Raw genomic sequence first — 20,305 nt, forward strand, 5'->3', positions numbered from 1 at the left:
TCTGAACTCCATTCAACAGCAAAATTAATTTTAATAATAAACAGTTGCAAGCAATAAATATTAAAAGGATTTCTGCTTTTATTTTATAGGAGAAAGCTGCAAATTATTATTTCCAAAAGAAAATGGCAAAGAAAACCTAAAAGAATTTATAGTTTACTACTGAAAGAGAAAAATGCTGTTTCATATACACAGAGATTTATTTTTTCTATTCTCTTCTTACATAGGGCAGGAAAATGAGGAACATTTGATTATGCTAAAATTTTTAAGTATGAAGAAAGTAATAGTTTTGTGTCACCAAAATCCAATATATTATTTGTAAACTTTATTGCAATGTAGTTTTTTGTAGCCTTTACCTTTGTACAGCAGTTGTCAAATATCGACTTTCCATCTGGTAGGAGTGTCATTAAGTGAGATGTGTTCATTCCATTAATTGCTTTTTCAAGGCTTTCATAAGCAACTTGCAATTGTTCTGTAGGACTTTTCTGAAATAAAAACACAAACAAACAGGTTTTACTAGATAACAGCATTAAAAGCTATAGTACAGACTATCAAAAGCAAAGTGCTCTTATTCTTAGCTGTTGCAGCTTAAACTCTTTCAAATAACCTTTACATAGGCACTGCTCCCCGTGCTTTCGTGTACTAACATCAATGTTTTAAATTTCAAGTAATTTTAGTTAATTTAGGACTGATTTTCCTTCAGCACTCAAAAAACAATTTACTAACTCAAAGAATTAGCTTATAGCAGCATGAAACTAAACTTAGAGAATTAAGTTGACAAACACAGTAGTTTTCACAAGCAGTTTTTCAATATTCCATTAGATGCTGCTAAGAAAACACTGATTTTTCAGAAAACACCATCTTTAAGCAGGCTGTCACTGAATTAAAGCTTCTCCATGTGTGCAAGCATTAAGACATATAATTGACAAAATTCCTGAGTCTAATAATAATCTAATACTAATGTGTGTCTTTTCTTCTTAATGTGTTTCAGTAAGTCATTTTGAATTATTTGATTAGACACTTCTGCAAAGTGCTGAGCACTGAACACACTGAACAAAGCAAGGACACTTGAGATGTTCCATCTATTCCACAACACTCTTACAAAAGCAAACAAGCAAAAGAACAACCCAAAATATTTTCCTAATGAAGCAGGGTCTAAAGTTTGCATGACCTTTACAAAATGTGCTATTAAACCATTTAAAGCTGGTACTATACATTGGCATAAAAAAAAAGAGTGTACAGTGGAAATCAGTATGATCACGCTGTAAAAAGAGTTTCAAATAAAATTTCTTCCATATCACAGATTACCAAAAAAGACGACAGGAAAACTTTCAGATTTTATTTCATTTGAAAGGGTATCTTTTCTTTTTTCCTTTGCACTAGCACGATTGTGTGAAACATTTCAGCTTTATAAATCTAAATACAAAATTCAAAGAAAAGGTTTACATAGAAATAAGTGTTCTTGTGCTATTCAAAACCACTGTATTAATGAAAATTAATTAGACATTACCATCAGTATTTCAGGTATATCACAGGTTTCATCTTCTGAAAGAGAGGCTCTTCTCTTTCCTTTTTTACAGGAAGAAAATCAGAAAATTAAAATGAAATATACTCAGAAAATTTTAGTACCACTTGATTAGCTCTACTACTAACTTAAGAGTCTGGCAATAACTCCGTTTTTTAGTACTTGACTGTAAGACGTAATTACATTGTTTCGTGAAAAGCTTTTCAGGGTTTAAACACAATAGCTACATATGTACAATTATATTAATTCAGTATATGATTATCCAGTAACATAGACTTTTTAAATGTACCCTATGTTTCACAGCAACATTGTAACCAAGCCAATAAAACTTGGACTGATTTTGTAGTTTCTCACATTGTAGCATTCGTATCAATTTTCCATTTTTAAATCAGTTCACATCTATTGTTATCTAATTCACAGTGGTTTTAATGCTTATTTAACTTGTAGGAGGATTTTTAAATATGTGAGGTCATATTTTTATGATCTATACTATTTCAAGTTAATATTCTTTGAAAGCGTATTATCACCCTTTTAACATTCAGTTGGATTGTTTACATTATTTTTGTTTACAAATAAAGCATCCAGAATTGTGTCTTCCTTTCCAAAACTATAGGAAGCAGTTTCTTTGTTCTTGGTTACAGCCCTCTAGTCTGTCAAAATTTTATTTCTTCACCAAAACAAATTCATTTTTTGCTCTTTCAGAGGGACGACCACTTTAGCCTGTTTATTTCTGCTTGTTCACTGTCTCTTTCTCATAAATAAGAAGATCTATATTCACTCAGCATTCATTCAGTAAAAGGACTCTTCTCAGCATAAACATGAGCTTGACTGGCTATCTATCAGGCTCTTTTGACCAATGGCTCCTATCTATTCAGATTTTTTTCCTCCAAAAAGACATATTTAAACTGAATGGAAAATAGCGATGATGCTACAATGAAGATTCATCCGATTTCCATCAGAATGGTATGATTCTCATAACATCACAAAAAACAATACCTGCGCTACCTTTATAATGAATAGTAGTGTTCCAAGATTTTCTTACTTTCAAAAAAGCAAAAGGTATTGTCATTCTTTCCTGTTCTTAGATACGCTCTAAAAGGGTCCTTAAAAATCTACTCTCTAGTTACTGTAAAATATTTATGAGAACTATGATTCATATTCCATGATACTATATCCACAACAGAGAACTTTTTAAAGTATGTCTAAATACTCATATTTTTCAGCATTGGTCAGGTTTTGAAAGGAAATTTGCTTAATGTGATTGTGATTGCATTATATGCCGATCATATAAACCAAGTTAAGTTCAATTTCAAAGACATTTGAATTGCTATGCAAAAAACAAGACTTGTGTAGACAAGAGATCCAAATTAATGACCCAATAAAAGCAAAAGCTTCAGCATGACCTCAATATTTGCCTCTTCTGTTTGGCCTACCACTAGACATCCAGCACTCTGAATGCTCCAAATGAGCCATAGTGCATACTGCCTTCTGGCCAGCCAATACTCAGAGAACATATCAGTGATCTAAGGCTACTTTGAAGGAGCCAGGAGACATGTAGAAGACCTGTGGGGAGAGTGAGTCATAAGAGATGTGATTCAAAATGGGGTTACTTCGGTAGAACTGGAAATGTAAGGAAATAAGACATACATTCTTTGAAAACCAGGTTTCATTAGCTCTGATTATGGATGAAATTGTGTATAAAAAAAATATCATTTTACTCTCAACAATCTTTACAATAATTTTTGAATAAGTATATTTGTCAAAGTTTTCAACTCAGGAAAGTTCCAATCTTGAAAGTTATTCTTAAAAGATAACTAAATGTTTGTTGAAAGCTTTGCCTGCTTTTTTCTTAGACTTACTTGTAGAATCAGCTACATTTTCCAATATTGTAGCTAGATTTAAGGTTACCTCTGCAAGCATTACAACATTGGTATCTGCTATGCTGCTCTTCTGAATTACTTCATTTATTATCCAGAGTACATGAACCCACTAAAAATGAGGGGAGGAAAAAGAAAAAGAATCAAGACAGAGTTAAAACAAATTTTTGGAAGATATTTAGGTATCACAGAGGTAGATAGAGTTTTGCATTCAAAATTGTTTAAAAAGGTTCATAAACATGGACACAACTCCTTTCTTCGATTTGGCTTCTTCTTTTGAATGCCACCAGACTAAGATGCTGAATTTATGCTTCCCCAAAGCCCCTATTTCTTCAGACCGCACTTTTTAATTTTAGAATACTATTATTATTTTAGAAAGGTCTATGAATGTTCTATGGGCACAACTTTTATACTCTGTCATAGTGTGGTAAGCCTTCATCTTATCTGATCATTTGCCTCTCTCATTTAACCCCACATCTTCCCACTTTTGCAGTATAAAAGAGACCTGAGTGCTCCTGTTGTACACACAGAGGAAAGTAGCCATACACTACCTTCCGGTGATTCTCTGAACCATTTTACTATAGGGATCAGGGCCACAGAACTAACTCCTCCAGAAACTGGTTAGCATCAGCTGGCAGCCCAGAGAACCGAGTGTAAATTATCCTTCAGAAGACTGCATTTCACCAAGAGCCTCTCGGTCTCAGGAAAAATTCAAGGTAAGGCTGTGGCTCTATCCAGTGGGCCAAATGCTATTGACGCCCACCTCGCTTCTCTTAAGCTACAAGGGTTTTGCCACCTTCTCCTACTGATCTAGGGAACTTTATTGAAACACATTGATATTTTCTGTGACAACACACCAAACACTTCTTCCTACATCATGCCCAAATGCTTTCACTATTTTAGTTTATTTCCACCACAGCCCACTGGCAGAAAATAGGCTACTTTACTGGGAAAAGGCTAATAGATATTTTGACACTGGCATATGGGAGCACAGTGTGTTCAAAGTGTATATACAATTCACATTTTCAATTAATATCTATCTGCATTTTACCACAAGAAAATTTACTTAGACTGGATACCAATATTTTATCTTGGCTTTCCTACAACAGATTACATTCATATGAAGGGAAATATATTATGATAAAGGAGTACTTGGTAAGCTTTGTATTTGTGGATATGTTTTAAGCAGTCACTTCCACTCATTTGGATTCGCTGAAGTCCCATTTTACACTTCTGCCACAAAAATATTATTACATCAACAAGTATTTCTTTCTCAGGTTGGATATTCTGGAAAGAAAAAATAATGTAATTGTAGAAACTGGTACATACATAAATATTCTCAAAACACTTATTACATAAATAGTCAAAATTTTTAGAAGTAATAAACCATTATCACATTTAGCTTTTTTTATAAGGGATGACAACATTTTGAAAGCTTAAGAAATATTTTTTAAAAAGTAATTTCCGGTAGACCACCCAAGCCTTTCTTCACCCAACAAAATAAGTGGTTTTAGAGGTGGGGGTTTTTATTTCTTTTTTTTATTGTCAAGCTTTTAAAAGTAACACAGACAAGGAAAACTGTGAGATGAAAATTACATGGGAGAGACAAGCAAATTAGCTATCTGTGAAATGTTATAATGGTCAATATATTCTGGGGAAACTAAGTAATGTACTTTAACAGGTTTTTTATTAAGTATTTAAATATTTGCAGAAGAAGATCTAAATTAGTAGGTTTACTTTTGCCTTGACAGAGTACTTCCATGGGTTGTTTGCGCATCTCAGATGAGGTAGCAGTGAAGAACAACTTAAACAACTAGAAAAAAGGTTGGAGTGGAATATCTAACAACTGACAGAAATGTTAAAACATATCTGCATCTTGTGAAAAGAGTAATTAACAATTTCAAAACTCTATTCAGTTAACATCCTAATTAACACATTTTTAAAGGGAATATCTACACTGAGTTAAACACATCCTGAACAGTAATTAAGGATGAGTGCCATTATTGCTATTTATACCTGAGTTGGACTAGTATCTCAGGTGCAATGAAACTCAAGCTTGCTATACCCATACTATCTGTACACTCATATGTGTATGAGCATAAAATTTCAAGGACAGTGATACTGACTGAAGAAGTAGTAAATCAAGATGACTTTTGCCACTCATTTGGTAGCAGCAAGCTGTTAAGATTGGCTCAGCTATACCATGTAACTCATCAGGGGAGAATTTGTCTTTCTTCCCTGGACAGATTAGGTACCAAGGAGATTTGTGGGAAAGTGTAGAAGAACCAGAAGAGTTTAAATCCAGGTAAACTGCCTCCATTATACAGTGGTCACATAAAAAACCTGACAAATCATGCTATCTAAAGGTATAACTACCTTACGGGCAAGGTATTTTGACTGAAAATATTACTCTAAAGCTAAAAATGTGTGTGCCCAGTTATACTGAAATATTCAAATTATATCTAAAATAAATTTTGCAGTTAAGACATATGTCATGTTAGCAGAACAGGGTTTTAATAAGGAAATTTTTTCAGTAGTCTTTTGGATCACAGACTACTTTAACGTGAATGCTAGTGGAGACATTGCACTGTATTTTTTTTCCCCTCACAGTAGCACATTCAGGGAAATCTCAGTTTAAGTAAGTAAGCTAAAAGTGGTTACTCTGGGTATAAACCATCAGATATTAAATCAGATATTCAAGGGGTCACTTCCAACCTGGTATTCTATGATTCTGTAGTAGACTTCAGCACAAAAAGTCCCACTCTCTTTGATTTTGTTGTTGCTGCTGCTTGTTTGTTTGCAGTAAGAATTTACCTTAAATTGCAGGCATACCACTGTTATAAATCCATTAGCATTCCTTAGAGTAACATCTCCCATTTCTATAAATATTGAAGAAATGTTTTCTACAGCTGAGTATATTTGCCCACCTAAATCTAATATACTGAAAGAAATTCAATCTCTGCTTGATTAGCTGAAACATGCAATTAGTCCCATGGTCTTCCAAATAGATTTAATATCTATTAAACATTTTCAAAGTAGCCTGATTACATAGCACCAATAAAAAAAAATGAAACAAATATTTAAATTTTTAAAAATCACAAATTGATCACTTTTCATAAGTACATGTTTTTTATATTTATATTTATATTTATATTTATACATTTTTTATATTCTTGCAGTTTGTTAATCATGCAACTGATTCATTTGGTCTTCAGTTATATGCATTCATTACAGATTAAGTGATTCATTGAAAAGAAATGTCTCTAATTTTGTTATTACCTGTTTTGATGTGGAGACATAGGAAAACACTGTTGTTGCCAAAATTATAAGATCATGAGAAGGCTCTCCATGCTTTAAGGAGCCCTCTACAGTCAATGTTTATAAAAAAGGAAGAAAAGGAAAGGCAAGTCATTATTTCTAGTTACAAACCTGTGTTTGAAAACATCTGAGTGATTTACCAATTTATGCCAGCAGATAATATGGTCTAAAAACAGTAAATACGAAGAGGACAGATATTCCCAAGCTTATTCAATTCTGTGAAAAGTGAGCATTTCTGGTTTTGGAAACAGGAAGTTTTGAAGTTATCTGCAGTTTTTTGAAATGCCATAGAACTAAACTACAGTTTCTTTAACAAGTTTTTCTAACTTTGATGTCTAGAAAGTTTACATAAATGAAGTGTAAGAACAGACAAAAGAAAGTCAAACATGTCTGTCTCACTTTTTTCCTGAAAGCCTGTCTGAAAGCATCCATCCATTTTATATCTTTGCATATAAGCTGATGTATATTTAACATACATCATGTATTTCTACATATGACGGAAATGGTATAAAGTCATGTTTTGTCACATGAAAACTGGACAAAGTTCAATAGGTGGCAGTATCTCAATTTCCAGTTTTTGTTATAGAATACAGCATGCACCATGCTGCATAGTTTTTTAATAACAAACAAAATTTCTTGCTGCAAAAATATTAGAAATACAAACACAGCTATAACTGAACAACACTCACTTCTAAATGTTTGCTTCTTTTCAGAACTATGAGGCATCCTAGCTTCTTCAATATTATTTTCAATAGTAGAAAAACCGTGTTCAAATTTTCCTGGAAATAATAAAGGTTGCATCAGTGTAAGAAGTTTAAGTTCCATTTCAGCTTTCTTCCATTTTGGGTCATCTTGAGCCTAAATGAGAGAAAAAACAATAGAAATTTGTCTTAAAAAATGTGTACTTTGAAAAGACTACATAAAGAATGTCTAAATAGCATCTTGATTACCTGAAGAAAATTAACAACTAATTCAATCGCAGAATCAAACACGTCCCACTCTTCATAGCTGAAAGCTAATTTTATGAATTTCACTGCTGCATCTCCTGACACCCCCTTTTCTCCTGCAGTGATGACAAAACTATTTTAGCTGGTTTATTTATTTTTATATATATATATATATATATATATATATATATATATATATATATTCAGTAGTTTAATTTAAGTTCATTTTAATTTAATTTAATGATTTGGTTATTGATAAATACAAAGATAAAACTCCACATGTATTTTTGAATAGTCAGCATAACCTTGAAAGATGCTTTAATAGCTCTACAAGATAAAATAGCTTTATTATTTTGCTGTAATGCCTATGCTTACATACAACTTCAATGATGTATCTGCAATGTCCTGTTACATTCCAAAGAGGCTGTACAACTATTGATATTAATGTACCTGTGTAGAGAATATCAAGGATCTAGTCCTTTCTTTTGCAGAAAGAGCATAAATCTGGGTATCACCCCATAATGACCCTTCTTACCAAAAATTTGGGTTAAAAAATGCATAGAAACATGAACAATTTCTTGCAAGATAGGTGAGAATTTCTCATTACTATATCAGAAAATGTGCATGTACACATAGGGAGTCTATTTTCTCACTCTTCAAGTTTATCCAAACCACAGTAAGGCAGAAAAGGGATTTCCTGGTCCTTGGAACTCTAAGCAAGTATCTTAGCTAATATATTCAGCAGTACTCTGCAGTCCTAAGAATATGTCACAGCCATTGTCGTATCACCTTGTCATGTGGTCACTCATTAAAAGATATTAGCAATATTAACTTAGTAATAGACAGCTGTTATTTTCCAAAGTAGCACAATGATTGGTCCAAGGACCTCAACAAGCTTACAACAGCCCTTCTGTTACTGCATCCCACTTCTCTTCCGAAAGAATGTACCAGGACATCATTGAACAATTCGGCCTTTGAATGATTGTTTAGGAGCGTTAACATAATTAGATGAACTGCTATGCTGAGCAGTATGTTATTAAAATGTCCATATTACTATATGCTATTTAAATAATACTTGCATTAAGAAAATTGTAATTGGTACATTTCCCCTTTTGAATGTCTTAATATTATATGTATAAACAAGCATATCTCACACAAAGAGGACAGCATTTTGCAGTTCCTTTACACATAGAACGGCTACTAACATGAGCAAAAGCTCACCAAGCATTTGCATCACTGGGTACAGAATCCTTTGAAAATTCAGAGCCAGTTTACCTGTTAGTATCAACTGCAGAAGGGTTGATGATGCATTAATAATACCAAAATGATTGGTGCAATGACTTCCTTGAATACCAGTACTGCTCACTCCACCTTTAATATAGATAATTTGTTAAATCAGTTTATATTGTATTTGACTTGTTATATTCCAATTAGCCAGTAATCATATCAAGAAAATACAATTCTGAAGTGTACCTAGTCTCTATGTATTCTTTTACTAACAATGTATCTCTATACCTATGGTTATATTCAGTCCAGAGCCCAGCAAATAAAGTTTGAAAGGAATCGTCAAGTCCAATGTTTTTCTTGAGTTTTTAAATCTAACTTTGATTGATTTTTTTTTTTTTTTTTAAACACATGAAACACCATGATATGGTGACCTTGCCTGGCTTCTAGACCCTCACCCAGTTGTTCTCCCACTCCCCCTTGTCAACAGGACAGGGGGATAAAATAAGATGGAAAAGCTCATGGGTTGAGATAAAGACAGTCTGATAAGAAAAGCAAAAGCTGTGTGTGCAAGCAAAGCAAAAAAAAAGAATAATTTATTCACTATTTCCCATAGGTGGGTAGAGATATCCGAGCACTTCCGGGAAAGCAGGGCCTCAGAATGTGTAGCAGTTGCTTGAGAAGACAAACACCATAACCACTCATGTCCCCCCATCCTCTCCCTTAGACCCAGGTTTTATTGCTGAGCATGATGTCATATGGTATGGAATAGCCATTTGGTGAGTTCAGGTCAGCTGTCCCAGCTACGTCCTCTCCCAACCTTCTGCTCACCCCCAGCCTGCTGGCCTTTCGGGGGAAGAAGGTTGGAGACAGCCTTGATGCTGCTCAAGCACTGCTCAGCAATAGCTAAAGAGCCACTGGTGTGTTATCAATACTATTTTAGCAATAAATGCAAGGCACAGCATCGTATGGGCTGCTATGAAGAAAGTGAACTCCACTGTATTCAGAAAAGATATGCGTAAACTACTGTAGATTTTTACTTATATAAAAGAACACACAGATCAATCCAGATTTTTATCTTAAATTTTATGAAGATAAGGAAGATTGCCTGCTTTTACAGGTGCTGTTGTTATAAAATAAATATATGCCTTCAGGCAAGTTCTTTCTTTTACAGCCAAGAAAAAAATAATAAAATGGAGGTCTGGGCTCCTCACCAGCACTCTTTCTGCTTCTTTATGCTGTTACCTGAGAGGATTTCCAGGCCTGCAAAAAAAAGCTCTGAAATGACATCACGAATTTCAATTTCATCGGGAACAGGTGGGGCAGGGTGCAACACACGCCTGCTACTATCAGACAGCGCTTCCAGGATGGCGAGGAACTGAGCTGCGACACCGTCAAACATTTCTGTCAGCAGCCGTTCAGTAGGAGTGCGAGGCCATGGCAACTAAGTAAGAAAAGGCAATGTAAGCCTTGTAATATCTAAACTGAGTTACAATAAAGCAAGTTTTCTTTCAAACAGTTCTCCATCAGAAAGTAAGTGCACATTTAAAACAGAAAATAATATACTGTAAAATATATTGTTGTTATGAATGTCATGCTTCAAAGGCATAGCAAAGCATCATGCTCAGTGGGTACAGTACTTAAGAAGTGCCATAATTTCCTAGCAACCAGACACACTGCTGCATGGTATTTTACTTAGAAAACAATACAGTAGAAATTATGAGTGAGAGTATTAAGGTAGAAGTGCTAGAAAAATGAGTATTTTCTAAAGTAGTAATTACTGCATCTTCCCCCCCTTTCAAGTTTTTTCTGAGTTTAAATAGTAAATATGTTAACTGTGAAACTGAAAAAGTAAAACTTTCTTCTTGTGAATAGCACCATGTGTATGAAACAGAATTATATCACGTATTCATTGCATGCAAATAGTAAACATAAATAAGGGTTATACAGAATGTTAGACTTACATTTTGTGCTTCTTTCAGGCTAAACCTTAACTTAGGTCGAAAGTAGCTTTTTGGCCTTCTTCTGGATTCATATACTGCTCTCTTGAAAATCATTACTGACATCTGATACAAATTAAAAATAAAGTAAATAACTGTGTTCTGTTCATAGAGATTGTAACTACTCTGTTTATAATGAGTTGCAGAATGATACCTTTAGAGTGGCCTCTCTAAAAACCTTTTTTGTCTCTGAGTTTTCCAGTGAAGAACTAATATTTTCTAATTCCTTCAGTTCATCAATTTTAATCAGACCACGGCGAGCAAATATCTGTCCAAAGTATTAAAAATAAATTAAAAAAAATATATATTCTGTTTTCGTACTCTCTATGTTGGTATTTAATTTTAGAATTGTATCATTCTTAAATTCAGACAACTGCAAAGAGCTGTAATGAAAGCTAGGTCATGAACAACAATTGAAAAGGAAAATAAAATCTTTGCAAAATACTTTTTGTATATTTGCATGGGGACTGGCCACTATTTAATGCCAGAAGTCTATGACTATGATTATATTACAAAGTACTATTGAATTTCACTTTGAATTGATTATTCATTTTTGTGTGGAAACACATCTCCGCTTTGCAGTTAAATTTTGAAATATGGGCAGAACCCTAAATATATACGATCTGATAAGAAGCAGGATTGTTTAAATAAATATTTATTTCCTATTTGTTTGCACCTGAAATTCTATGTATGGTAAATCAGGATACCTCTCCATGAATGCTGGCTTGACAATCAAAATAACACTGAGAAACTGCAGTATAAAGGGTGGCTCTCCACGCCAAGTAATGTACAGATAAGAGTGGAATGGATGATTCCATACATATACTGGCCCACAGTAAGTATTCCAGGACCTGTATTAAAGAAATCCAGTTTCAAACTGAGTGCATTTTAACCCATATAAATATACTTCCTAGTAATAAAGGTCACATAAAAAAACTTATCCTCACCTGGTAGGACAAATTAAAAGAGGAAAAAAAAAAAAAATGACAGAAATTGTATCAATTTTTAACATCTTTTATTGACTACAGAGCATTCCTCCTGCATATTGTTGGGTTTTTCCCCATCTGAAACTGTGATCAAGCACTGTATTTTAGCCTACAAGCTACCTTAACCACTGCAGTTCACTAGAGCCTTGCCACCAGACAGAACCCCTGCCCTTCTCTCCCGTATGCTCTTATCTTGCAAGTTAGACCTCTCCTTTGTGTTAGCTGTAGTGATCATTTTTTTCTAAGTTAGTTTTCAACTAGATAAGGAAGCTTATTTGGGATGCAATGGAGTCTGCTTTCTTTGGTGACAGCCTGCGCTTAGATTAATTTACAACCATGGAACTACACTATTGGCTCTTAACTTTACAGCCAACAGAGTCATTGCAGCAGTCTAATTTTAAGAATTAGTCCTATGAAATTGATTGAACAATATCTTCCCCTTGTAATTTCTTTAGGTCAGCTGTTCCCCAAGATAAACAAAATATGTGCAACCTTAAGCTGTCATTATTAAGTCAATATACAGATTTTCTTTTTGCCTGAATTTAAAGAGTCTGAAATACTTACAATTATTTCCCCTCTTTCCTATACAGTAAAAGCCTGATTATGTCAAAGGAGGTGCTAAATCACTTCTGATTTCAATAAAAGACGTTTGAAGAGAAAAAACTTTCCTGCTCATATATAGGATTAAGGCTGAGTCATATTGTTAAAGTTTTAGGAGAAAAAAGTAAAGCTAAGACAAACAAAAGTTATATTCATATTTAAAAAGAAAAGGGCAGGGCAGAAAGGCCAGGTCATTTTTTTCAAGTATTTACAACTAAAAACCTAGCCACCAGGTGTCAGTACATTTCCACATTTTAAGAAACAAAAGGCCAGTTCTTGGGAGTTGATATAGTTGTCCAAAAAAAGCATCTAGAACCCTCTGAAACAGTCTAACATATCCCATCTTAAAGACCAGCGAGACATTATGCTGGTCTCCATCCCTTGTGACAAAATGCTACTACTGGCAATGACAATGAAATAGAAGTCAGGGTACAGTGTTATGCAAAATACAGGTGCATTTTCCAATCTTCTGTAAATTTTTCAAATGCTTTATTTATTTTGCCATACCTTAGCAGACTGACCTATCATCATCAAATGTCTGCATATGGTGTAAATATGAATAGTACCTGCAAAAAAAAAAAATGAAAATTAATAAAAAACAGGTAAATTCTATAATCCTACATGAAATTTATTATGCTAACCAACTGAAACTTTTTCTTAATATCTGGGTTGGTATTTCCAGAGACTTAAAAATAAACTCTTGAAATTTCTGTAACTACTTTTAAATTAGAAAAGATGAAGCCATTAAATTATTGGGTGATATTAGCTTCAACAATACCTACACAATGAAGCAGTAGAATGGAACAATGACATTTTTAAAATGTACTATATCAAATTTTTATTAAGTAACTTAGAGAGAGAAAAACCTTATTTTTATCCCCAAATGCCAGCCTCTTTAAAAAAAATACTACCTCTCCTCACAAACCTTCCCTTATATGATTCTTTTAGTCTGTCATGGCACTGTCTTGGCAGACAACACCACTAATATGTGACATTAAGTATGATAAGTGAAATGAAGAAAATTGATTGTGACTAGAGTTTTCAAGAGCATCAAAGTGACTTACAAATAAAATCCTGTCAAAAATTTACTTAATTTAGGATATGTCACAAAATTGCTTTTCAAAATTCAGCCCTAAAGGTATAAAAGACATTGCAGTTCTAGGGGGGAAAAAAAAAAAAAAAAAAACAACTCTATTATTCTGTCTGTATGAATGTTCAGAAAGGGACATCTGTGGCAGCGGGAGGCTTCACAATGTCAACTGTCACAGCTAGAAGAGTGTTATTATCCCAATAAGCAAGAATGGAGCAAGAATTAGGAAGATTTCTTTTTATCAGTCAAATGTGTAATGAGGTACAAAATCTATTGCCAGAAATTTCAGAAAAATGCTCAGGAACTGGGGAAAACCTGAGTTATTTCCTACTTCTAATTATATTAGATTATTGGCCAGGCTTGGTATAGACACCTGTGCCACACACACATAGTGGCACTTAAGCATGGCAAGTGAGTATATTTTAATTTTAATTCTTCTCCCACAGAAACAGACAAACAAAAAACACACCTCAAAAGTAGGGACTGAGAGCAACGGCAATCCCAGCAAAACAAAAATATAAGTATTTTGACCAATTGCAGCTCAAAGAAAGTTAATTTTCCAAAATTAAATTAAAAATACATTACCTCCCCAACTTATATGCCAACAGTTGACCACAGCAGAATGAATCAACAATAGCCTTTTGACTTTTGACTAAATAACATTGCTTTTCAGAGCAAAAATATACTGTTGTTGTTCTTGAAATAAAAATCTTGATATGCCATTCTTTGAGTATCTAGTTCATTGCAGTGCATTTTTTCCTTATTTTTTTCCTAATTCTAGCTTTTTTAAGTAGCACACTAAAATCATACATAGATATTCCAATTTTCAAATGTCATATGGCATTTTTAGAATAGTTTTATCAACTCAAGCCTTAAAGATCATTTTAAAAACACAAAGATATAATGTCAGACATTTTCTACTCTTAGAACTGCAATTTTTCTTTAAAAAAAAAAAAAAAGAAAAACCAAACTCATTAACATAAACATTTTACTGATAAAAAGATCTTGAGGGTTTTTTTTTTAATCAGGGTTCAGTCAAAAAATGCCCTTATTATGCTCTTAGATTTCATTTTATTAGTACACTCCAACCACAGCTATGATGAAAAAGCTGATACTTTTACACCAGTCCACCTGAAAAGGGCACACCATGCAGAAACTTCCATTTAAAAATCCCTTATTTTAGAAAAACAAAAAATACAAAAAACCCTACTGTGATTGAAGAATAACTAGAGATTTATGCATGACCCCTACATTGGCCTTAAAGAATATGCATAAAGTTTCCCTCTGCAGGTTTGCTTAGCAAAGAAATGTAAATGAAAAGCCTGAGGTACCACTGTAGATAAGCCAACAGAAATTCTCCTGAGGTAGAGCCACTTGCATAGTGAGTCGTAATGAGGACAAGACACTGAAACAAGTCTGCAGGGACTGTTCATTCTGGAGATTTCTGTCGCTGCTGAAAACCATCTGATAAGTGCAAACATTCCTCTCTTGCAAGGCATGGAACTAAAACACATGGAAACATACATAAAATTAACATATATAGTTAAAATAGATGCATATGTCAGTTTCACATCAGCAAAGTACAACAAAATGGTGAGCTTGAAAAGATCAAGCATACCAGGAAAAAAATCAGCATGCCATTGAAATGAGCATTAGAATATGGGAAAAGTGCGAAAGCTTTAATGTTGCTGTACCCATTAGCCTGAGTCAGTTTGCACTGCAGCACAGGATGACAATGCACCTAGTGCCTGCCCTCGGACTGCTGAAAGGGCCACAGGGGGAAAGGATGAATGAGGCATTAAACTGATATTTAAATAATCTGGCTTGAATTCTTGGCTTCTCTGTAGATGTCCTCTGTAAATTAAGGCAAGTCTTCACTTTTCTGCACTTCTCCATCTATATCACATATATCTTATTTCTCACTCTCATCCATTATTTTTTTCTTCTACAGGTGATTGTTCCTTCTCTTCCTTGTAATATCTAACATAAGCATTTGACACTATCCCGCATGACATCCTTGTCTCTAAATTGGAGAGACATGGATTTGATGGATGGACCACTTGCTGGATAAAGAATTGGCTGGATGGTCACCCTCAAAGACCTGTGGTCAACAGCTCGATGTCCAAGTGGAGACCAGTGATGACAGGCTGGAGAGGTGGGCCTGTGCAAACCTCATGAAGTTCAGCAAGGCCAAGTGCAAGGTCCTGCACAGGGGTGGAGGCAATCCCAAGCACAAATACAGGCTGGGCGATGAGTGGATTGAGAGGAGCCTTGTGGAGAAAGACTTGGGGGTGTTATGGAAAACCGACTGAGCCCACAACATGCACTTGCAGCCCAGAAAGCCAACCATGTCCTGGGCTGCATCAAGAGAAGTGTGGCTAGAAGATCAAGGGAGATGATTCTCCCTCTCTACTCTGCTCTAATAAAACCCCACCTGGAGTACTGTATCCATCTCTGGGGTGCCCAGTATAAGAAGGACATGGACCTGCTTGAGCAAGTCCAGAGGAGGCCACAAAGACGAACATGGGGCTGGAACACCTCCCCTATGAAGTGGGGTTGTTCAGTCTAGAGAAGAGAAGTGCCTGGGGAGGCCTTATAGCAGCATTCGCCAGAGGGCCTTTTTACAAAGTAATTAGCAATAGGACAAGGGGTAATAGCTTTAAACTGAAACATGGTAGATTTAGTTTAGATGTAAGGAAGAAATTCTTCCCTGTCTGGGTGCTGAGACACTGGCCCAGGGTGCCCAGAGCAGCTGTGGCTGCCCCCTCCCTGGCAGTGTCCAAGGCCAGGCTGGACGGGGCTGGGAGCAACCTGGGCTGGGGGAAGGTGTCCCTGCCCGTGGGGGGGGGGGGTTGGAATTAGATGAACTTTAAAGTCCCTTCCAACCCAAACTGTTCTATAATAATGTGATCTCAGTCTTGTCTAGAATACATTGTCATCTGAACAAACCAACATGTGAGAAAATTAGCTGAATGGAACACGGCCAGTCAGTACCTATCAGCCTCTCAGAAGCCTACTAACCTGATCATATTTGAATTTTTTTTATTTTTATTTTTAGTTAATTCACCGAGACCGGGAGTTTCAAGCCCTGGAACACCATTTCTATGATTTCCTTAGTCTTACTTAAAAAACAAAATCTATCTGCAGAAACCTGGCAAAAAAGTTTATGTATAAAGCCTTTAGACATAATAACTTGACACACTATCATTATCCATCTCCAAATGTAGTGATCATTGTCAGACTAGATTCCATACATGAAATTTTAGGGATATCTCAGTGTCTAAAGGCCAAGTTTATAGAACAGGCATTTTAGTATAGACCCATGATAACATCTGGCACTAAGATTGGTTCATGGTCTAGGCAGACATAAAAAACAGCAGAAACCACCTCTGCAACATCAAATTTATATACAAAGCATTTTTAAAAACCAAAATAAAATCGATTAAAGTAGTCTTTGGTCACATTCTCTCTAGGAAGCTGAATTGTGTTTGAAAAACAAAAAAATAATATAAAGAGTATCTCTATCATGACATCTGCTTCTAGCTTTTAAGCAAACTGTCTGCTTTTTTATCCTCACTAAACACCTATTTAAAATCTAACACTGACTAGAGTAATATGAAAGTGATTAGCTCAATACATAGGAGATGCCTATCGTTTCCTTTTGTTGTTCTTGATCACAGAATCATTTGCATTAGTATATTTTGAAATATCTACCATGTACTGAAAATAGAGCTTCTCAGCAAAGAACTGCTCTAGGTAAAATCTAACATGTTTTTAGCATTCCTCTTAAACCTACTGAAACACTTTCTTCCATGGATAAAAAAATGGTAGATTGCAAGCCTCTACCTTGATAAGCAATTAACACATAAGGATGCCAACATACTCTTGAGGTCACACAGCTTCCCACAGTTTAGAGCACTTACACAACTATTCAGCACTCTGTCTCTTGTGATCTTAGTGAGCAAATAAGCTACTGATGGTAAGGCAATACTGCTTTTTTAATATGTGATGAGCTTCATTTACATGTCATATTTTTGCATATTCATGGTACAAATTACAGTACAACATTTTAATTCTCTTGCACTTTGCCCAGCTCTTAGATCACACTGTACAGAAATTTCTGCAACAATTGCAGGACAGTTATCAAATTTTTCCCATATCCTGATTCTGACAGTAGTTAATAGCAACTATTTCAGAGCAAAAACTGCTGTAGACAGTTACAGAATAACCCATTCAGAGAAATTGCCTTTTTAACATTAAGTTGATAGTGGTTGTCTTATGTCACAAAAGCATGATCATTTATACCCTCTTAAAAATGTGCACCAACTCTGAATGTTCATATCATAAATATGACTATTAAATCTCAATATGATTTATACTGACAAACTATTAAAGATTATTTAATATTAATATTCAATTAATATTAAGTGTATTTAAGGAAGATAAAATAGGCTATTTATTTTGAATCTGTGAATGTCTGACAAAAAAAAAAAAAAAAACAAACAACAAACAAACAACTTACCGTAAGAGCTGCATTTTTGTCTCTGAAGCCATTTGGAAAAAAGGTGGATTTAAATTGATTCACATCATCTATGATATCATCAATGTTTACAGAAACAAACTGCTGAAGGTATCTTCCATAGCACTGTAGAAGTGCCAACTTATATTCCTGAAGAAAGAATAATATGCTTTTTTTATAGCTTATATATTACATTTCTGTTTCTATAAAATGTGCTATTTTTTATTATTTTATGCTATAAAAGTATCAATGTGAAAGAGCAGCCAGAAGTAAACCACTAAAATTTCATACAAACATTCAGCAATGCAATATCTAATGTGAACACTCAATGTATGAAAAGTTGAAGTACTTAAAAAAATAACTTGTGGTTTGGGAGTTTCTGTTTATTTTAATCATAAATATGACATATCAGAGAACAACGGTAAAGTATGATCCTCAGCTAATGTAATAAACTCAAAGGGTTCCCGGAATGTCCTGCAGCTTTGAAACAATAATGATGAAGATACTGCTACATTTCTGAGAAAAGTACTTCATAAGGTAGAACTTTATAAAAAAAATACAGACATCATCACTTCTCCCTCCCATTTTCCTGATGTCAAAGCCCTTTTATTTTATAAAAGCAGAGAGGAAGAGGAGAGAAAAAAGAAGATGCACTAAAAAAGAATGAAACAAGTGATAACCAGAATTTACATATGGCCAAGAAGTCAACATTAAGAGACCAGAAATTGCCACTGGATCTTTAAGAACTGTTAACAAACAGGATGTTGCGCTTTATGTCTCATTCAAAACAGAGCTGCCCAGCAGCATGTTGAACCGCTCTAACATCATGCTGTGACTATTCAGCTCTGACTCAGATGTGGAAGTGCCATTTACTGAATCACCTCTACCACTTCCTGCAGCAAAGATTTAGAGGTTTCTCTACCAACTTCACTAACTCTAGCACACACACACACCACTCATAATAAATAATGGGGAAGAAAGTAATTTGTATTCATAAAAATGATCCTTTAATGTTTAACCACTGAAAATTCAAAAGTATTTCCTTGCACACGCTTTTTGCAATATACATTCCTAGCACCATGGTAATTTTTAATCATCTGAGGAATCTAACTCAGATGGCTCTATTGTCTGCTTTGCTGTGTGAAAGCAGCAGCCGTACAAAGAAACGTTTACTTTCCATGGACAGCTATGGGCAGTCAGACACTTGTGTAATCTAATACATAGATTCAGGCTGTGATAACTCTTCAAATCCAAAGTCATGGATCAGAATACCATTAAGCTAATTACTGATATATAACAAAAAGGTAATTTGTCTTCCAAACGGTTTACAATATATGTAATATAAAAAATATGGAATATAAAGTACATCACCAGAGATAACAGACAGATACAGGCAGAGAGGGAGGGGAAAACAATGAGTCAGTACTGATCAGTATGATGACTAATAGGCTGTTTTCCAGATATATGAAACAATGAATTTAGGTGTGCCCTAAAAGATACATAGAAGATGTATAATAGGAAGGAATCTAAAGTGAGAAGGCATTAAAAAAATAGCAGGAGGACATAACGTTAAGTTGGTACTTACCCATTCACTACTCATATTCAATAATTCATTTTGAAAGACTACACATCATTAAGTATTATATAACATAAAGGTGGCTTAAAAATTAAAATAATTGCCAGTAGTTTTCAACTAGGAGTCAAGAGGGGTACTTATGGAATAGGCTCTACCCCACCTATCACAGAACTTAGTGTTACAGCACATTCATCTTTCCAGTAATGCATTAAAATTTGTAACTAACATCCATCTCATGGTTTTTCTTTCCTTTTTTCTCTAGAGACAAAAACGGATAGAATAAAAACTAAGTTTGTAAAGTCAAAAAAATGCACTTAAAAATGGGTGTTCCAAAGACAGTTCATTTCAAAGTTTTAGGCTGGCCAGCAAAACAGCTTTTTCAATGACACTGATAACTTCAACTTTACTGTAGAAAACCACATTACACTAGAGGATTGCAGTTGCAAGCAGAAGTCTTTACTCAGAATTCTAAATTTTTTTTAGACAATCTAGGGCCAGGTCATTAAGCATCTTGAACATAAGGACCAAATTACCACATCTGAGTTGTGCTATGGGAAGCCGATGTAAAGTACAGCGAAAAGAGTTTGCTACATTTGAAATAACCTTACTGGGTACGCTATGAGAGCAGGAGTTCCCAAGCACTAAA

At 34.6% G+C, this 20,305-nt stretch overlaps 1 protein-coding gene across 1 annotated transcript in view; it reads right to left on the reverse strand.

Annotated features, from left to right (window-relative positions):
* The window catches only part of CFAP54 (cilia and flagella associated protein 54), a 115,938-nt gene that overhangs the window by 87,689 nt on the left and 7,944 nt on the right, over positions 1-20,305 (reverse strand). Inside the window, 15 exon segments of the mRNA XM_042793417.1 lie at positions 354-482; positions 1,508-1,566; positions 3,361-3,511; positions 4,552-4,686; positions 6,679-6,764; positions 7,401-7,575; positions 7,668-7,780; positions 8,940-9,035; positions 10,134-10,332; positions 10,853-10,954; positions 11,043-11,156; positions 11,596-11,739; positions 12,982-13,040; positions 14,896-15,067; positions 18,087-18,233. Of these exon segments, the coding sequence (XP_042649351.1) occupies positions 354-482; positions 1,508-1,566; positions 3,361-3,511; positions 4,552-4,686; positions 6,679-6,764; positions 7,401-7,575; positions 7,668-7,780; positions 8,940-9,035; positions 10,134-10,332; positions 10,853-10,954; positions 11,043-11,156; positions 11,596-11,739; positions 12,982-13,040; positions 14,896-15,067; positions 18,087-18,233 (1,881 nt within the window).

The sequence above is a fragment of the Tyto alba genome, unplaced genomic scaffold (assembly GCF_018691265.1).
Source record: "Tyto alba isolate M040663 unplaced genomic scaffold, T.alba_DEE_v4.0 Super-Scaffold_2, whole genome shotgun sequence".
Lineage (NCBI taxonomy): Eukaryota > Metazoa > Chordata > Aves > Strigiformes > Tytonidae > Tyto > Tyto alba.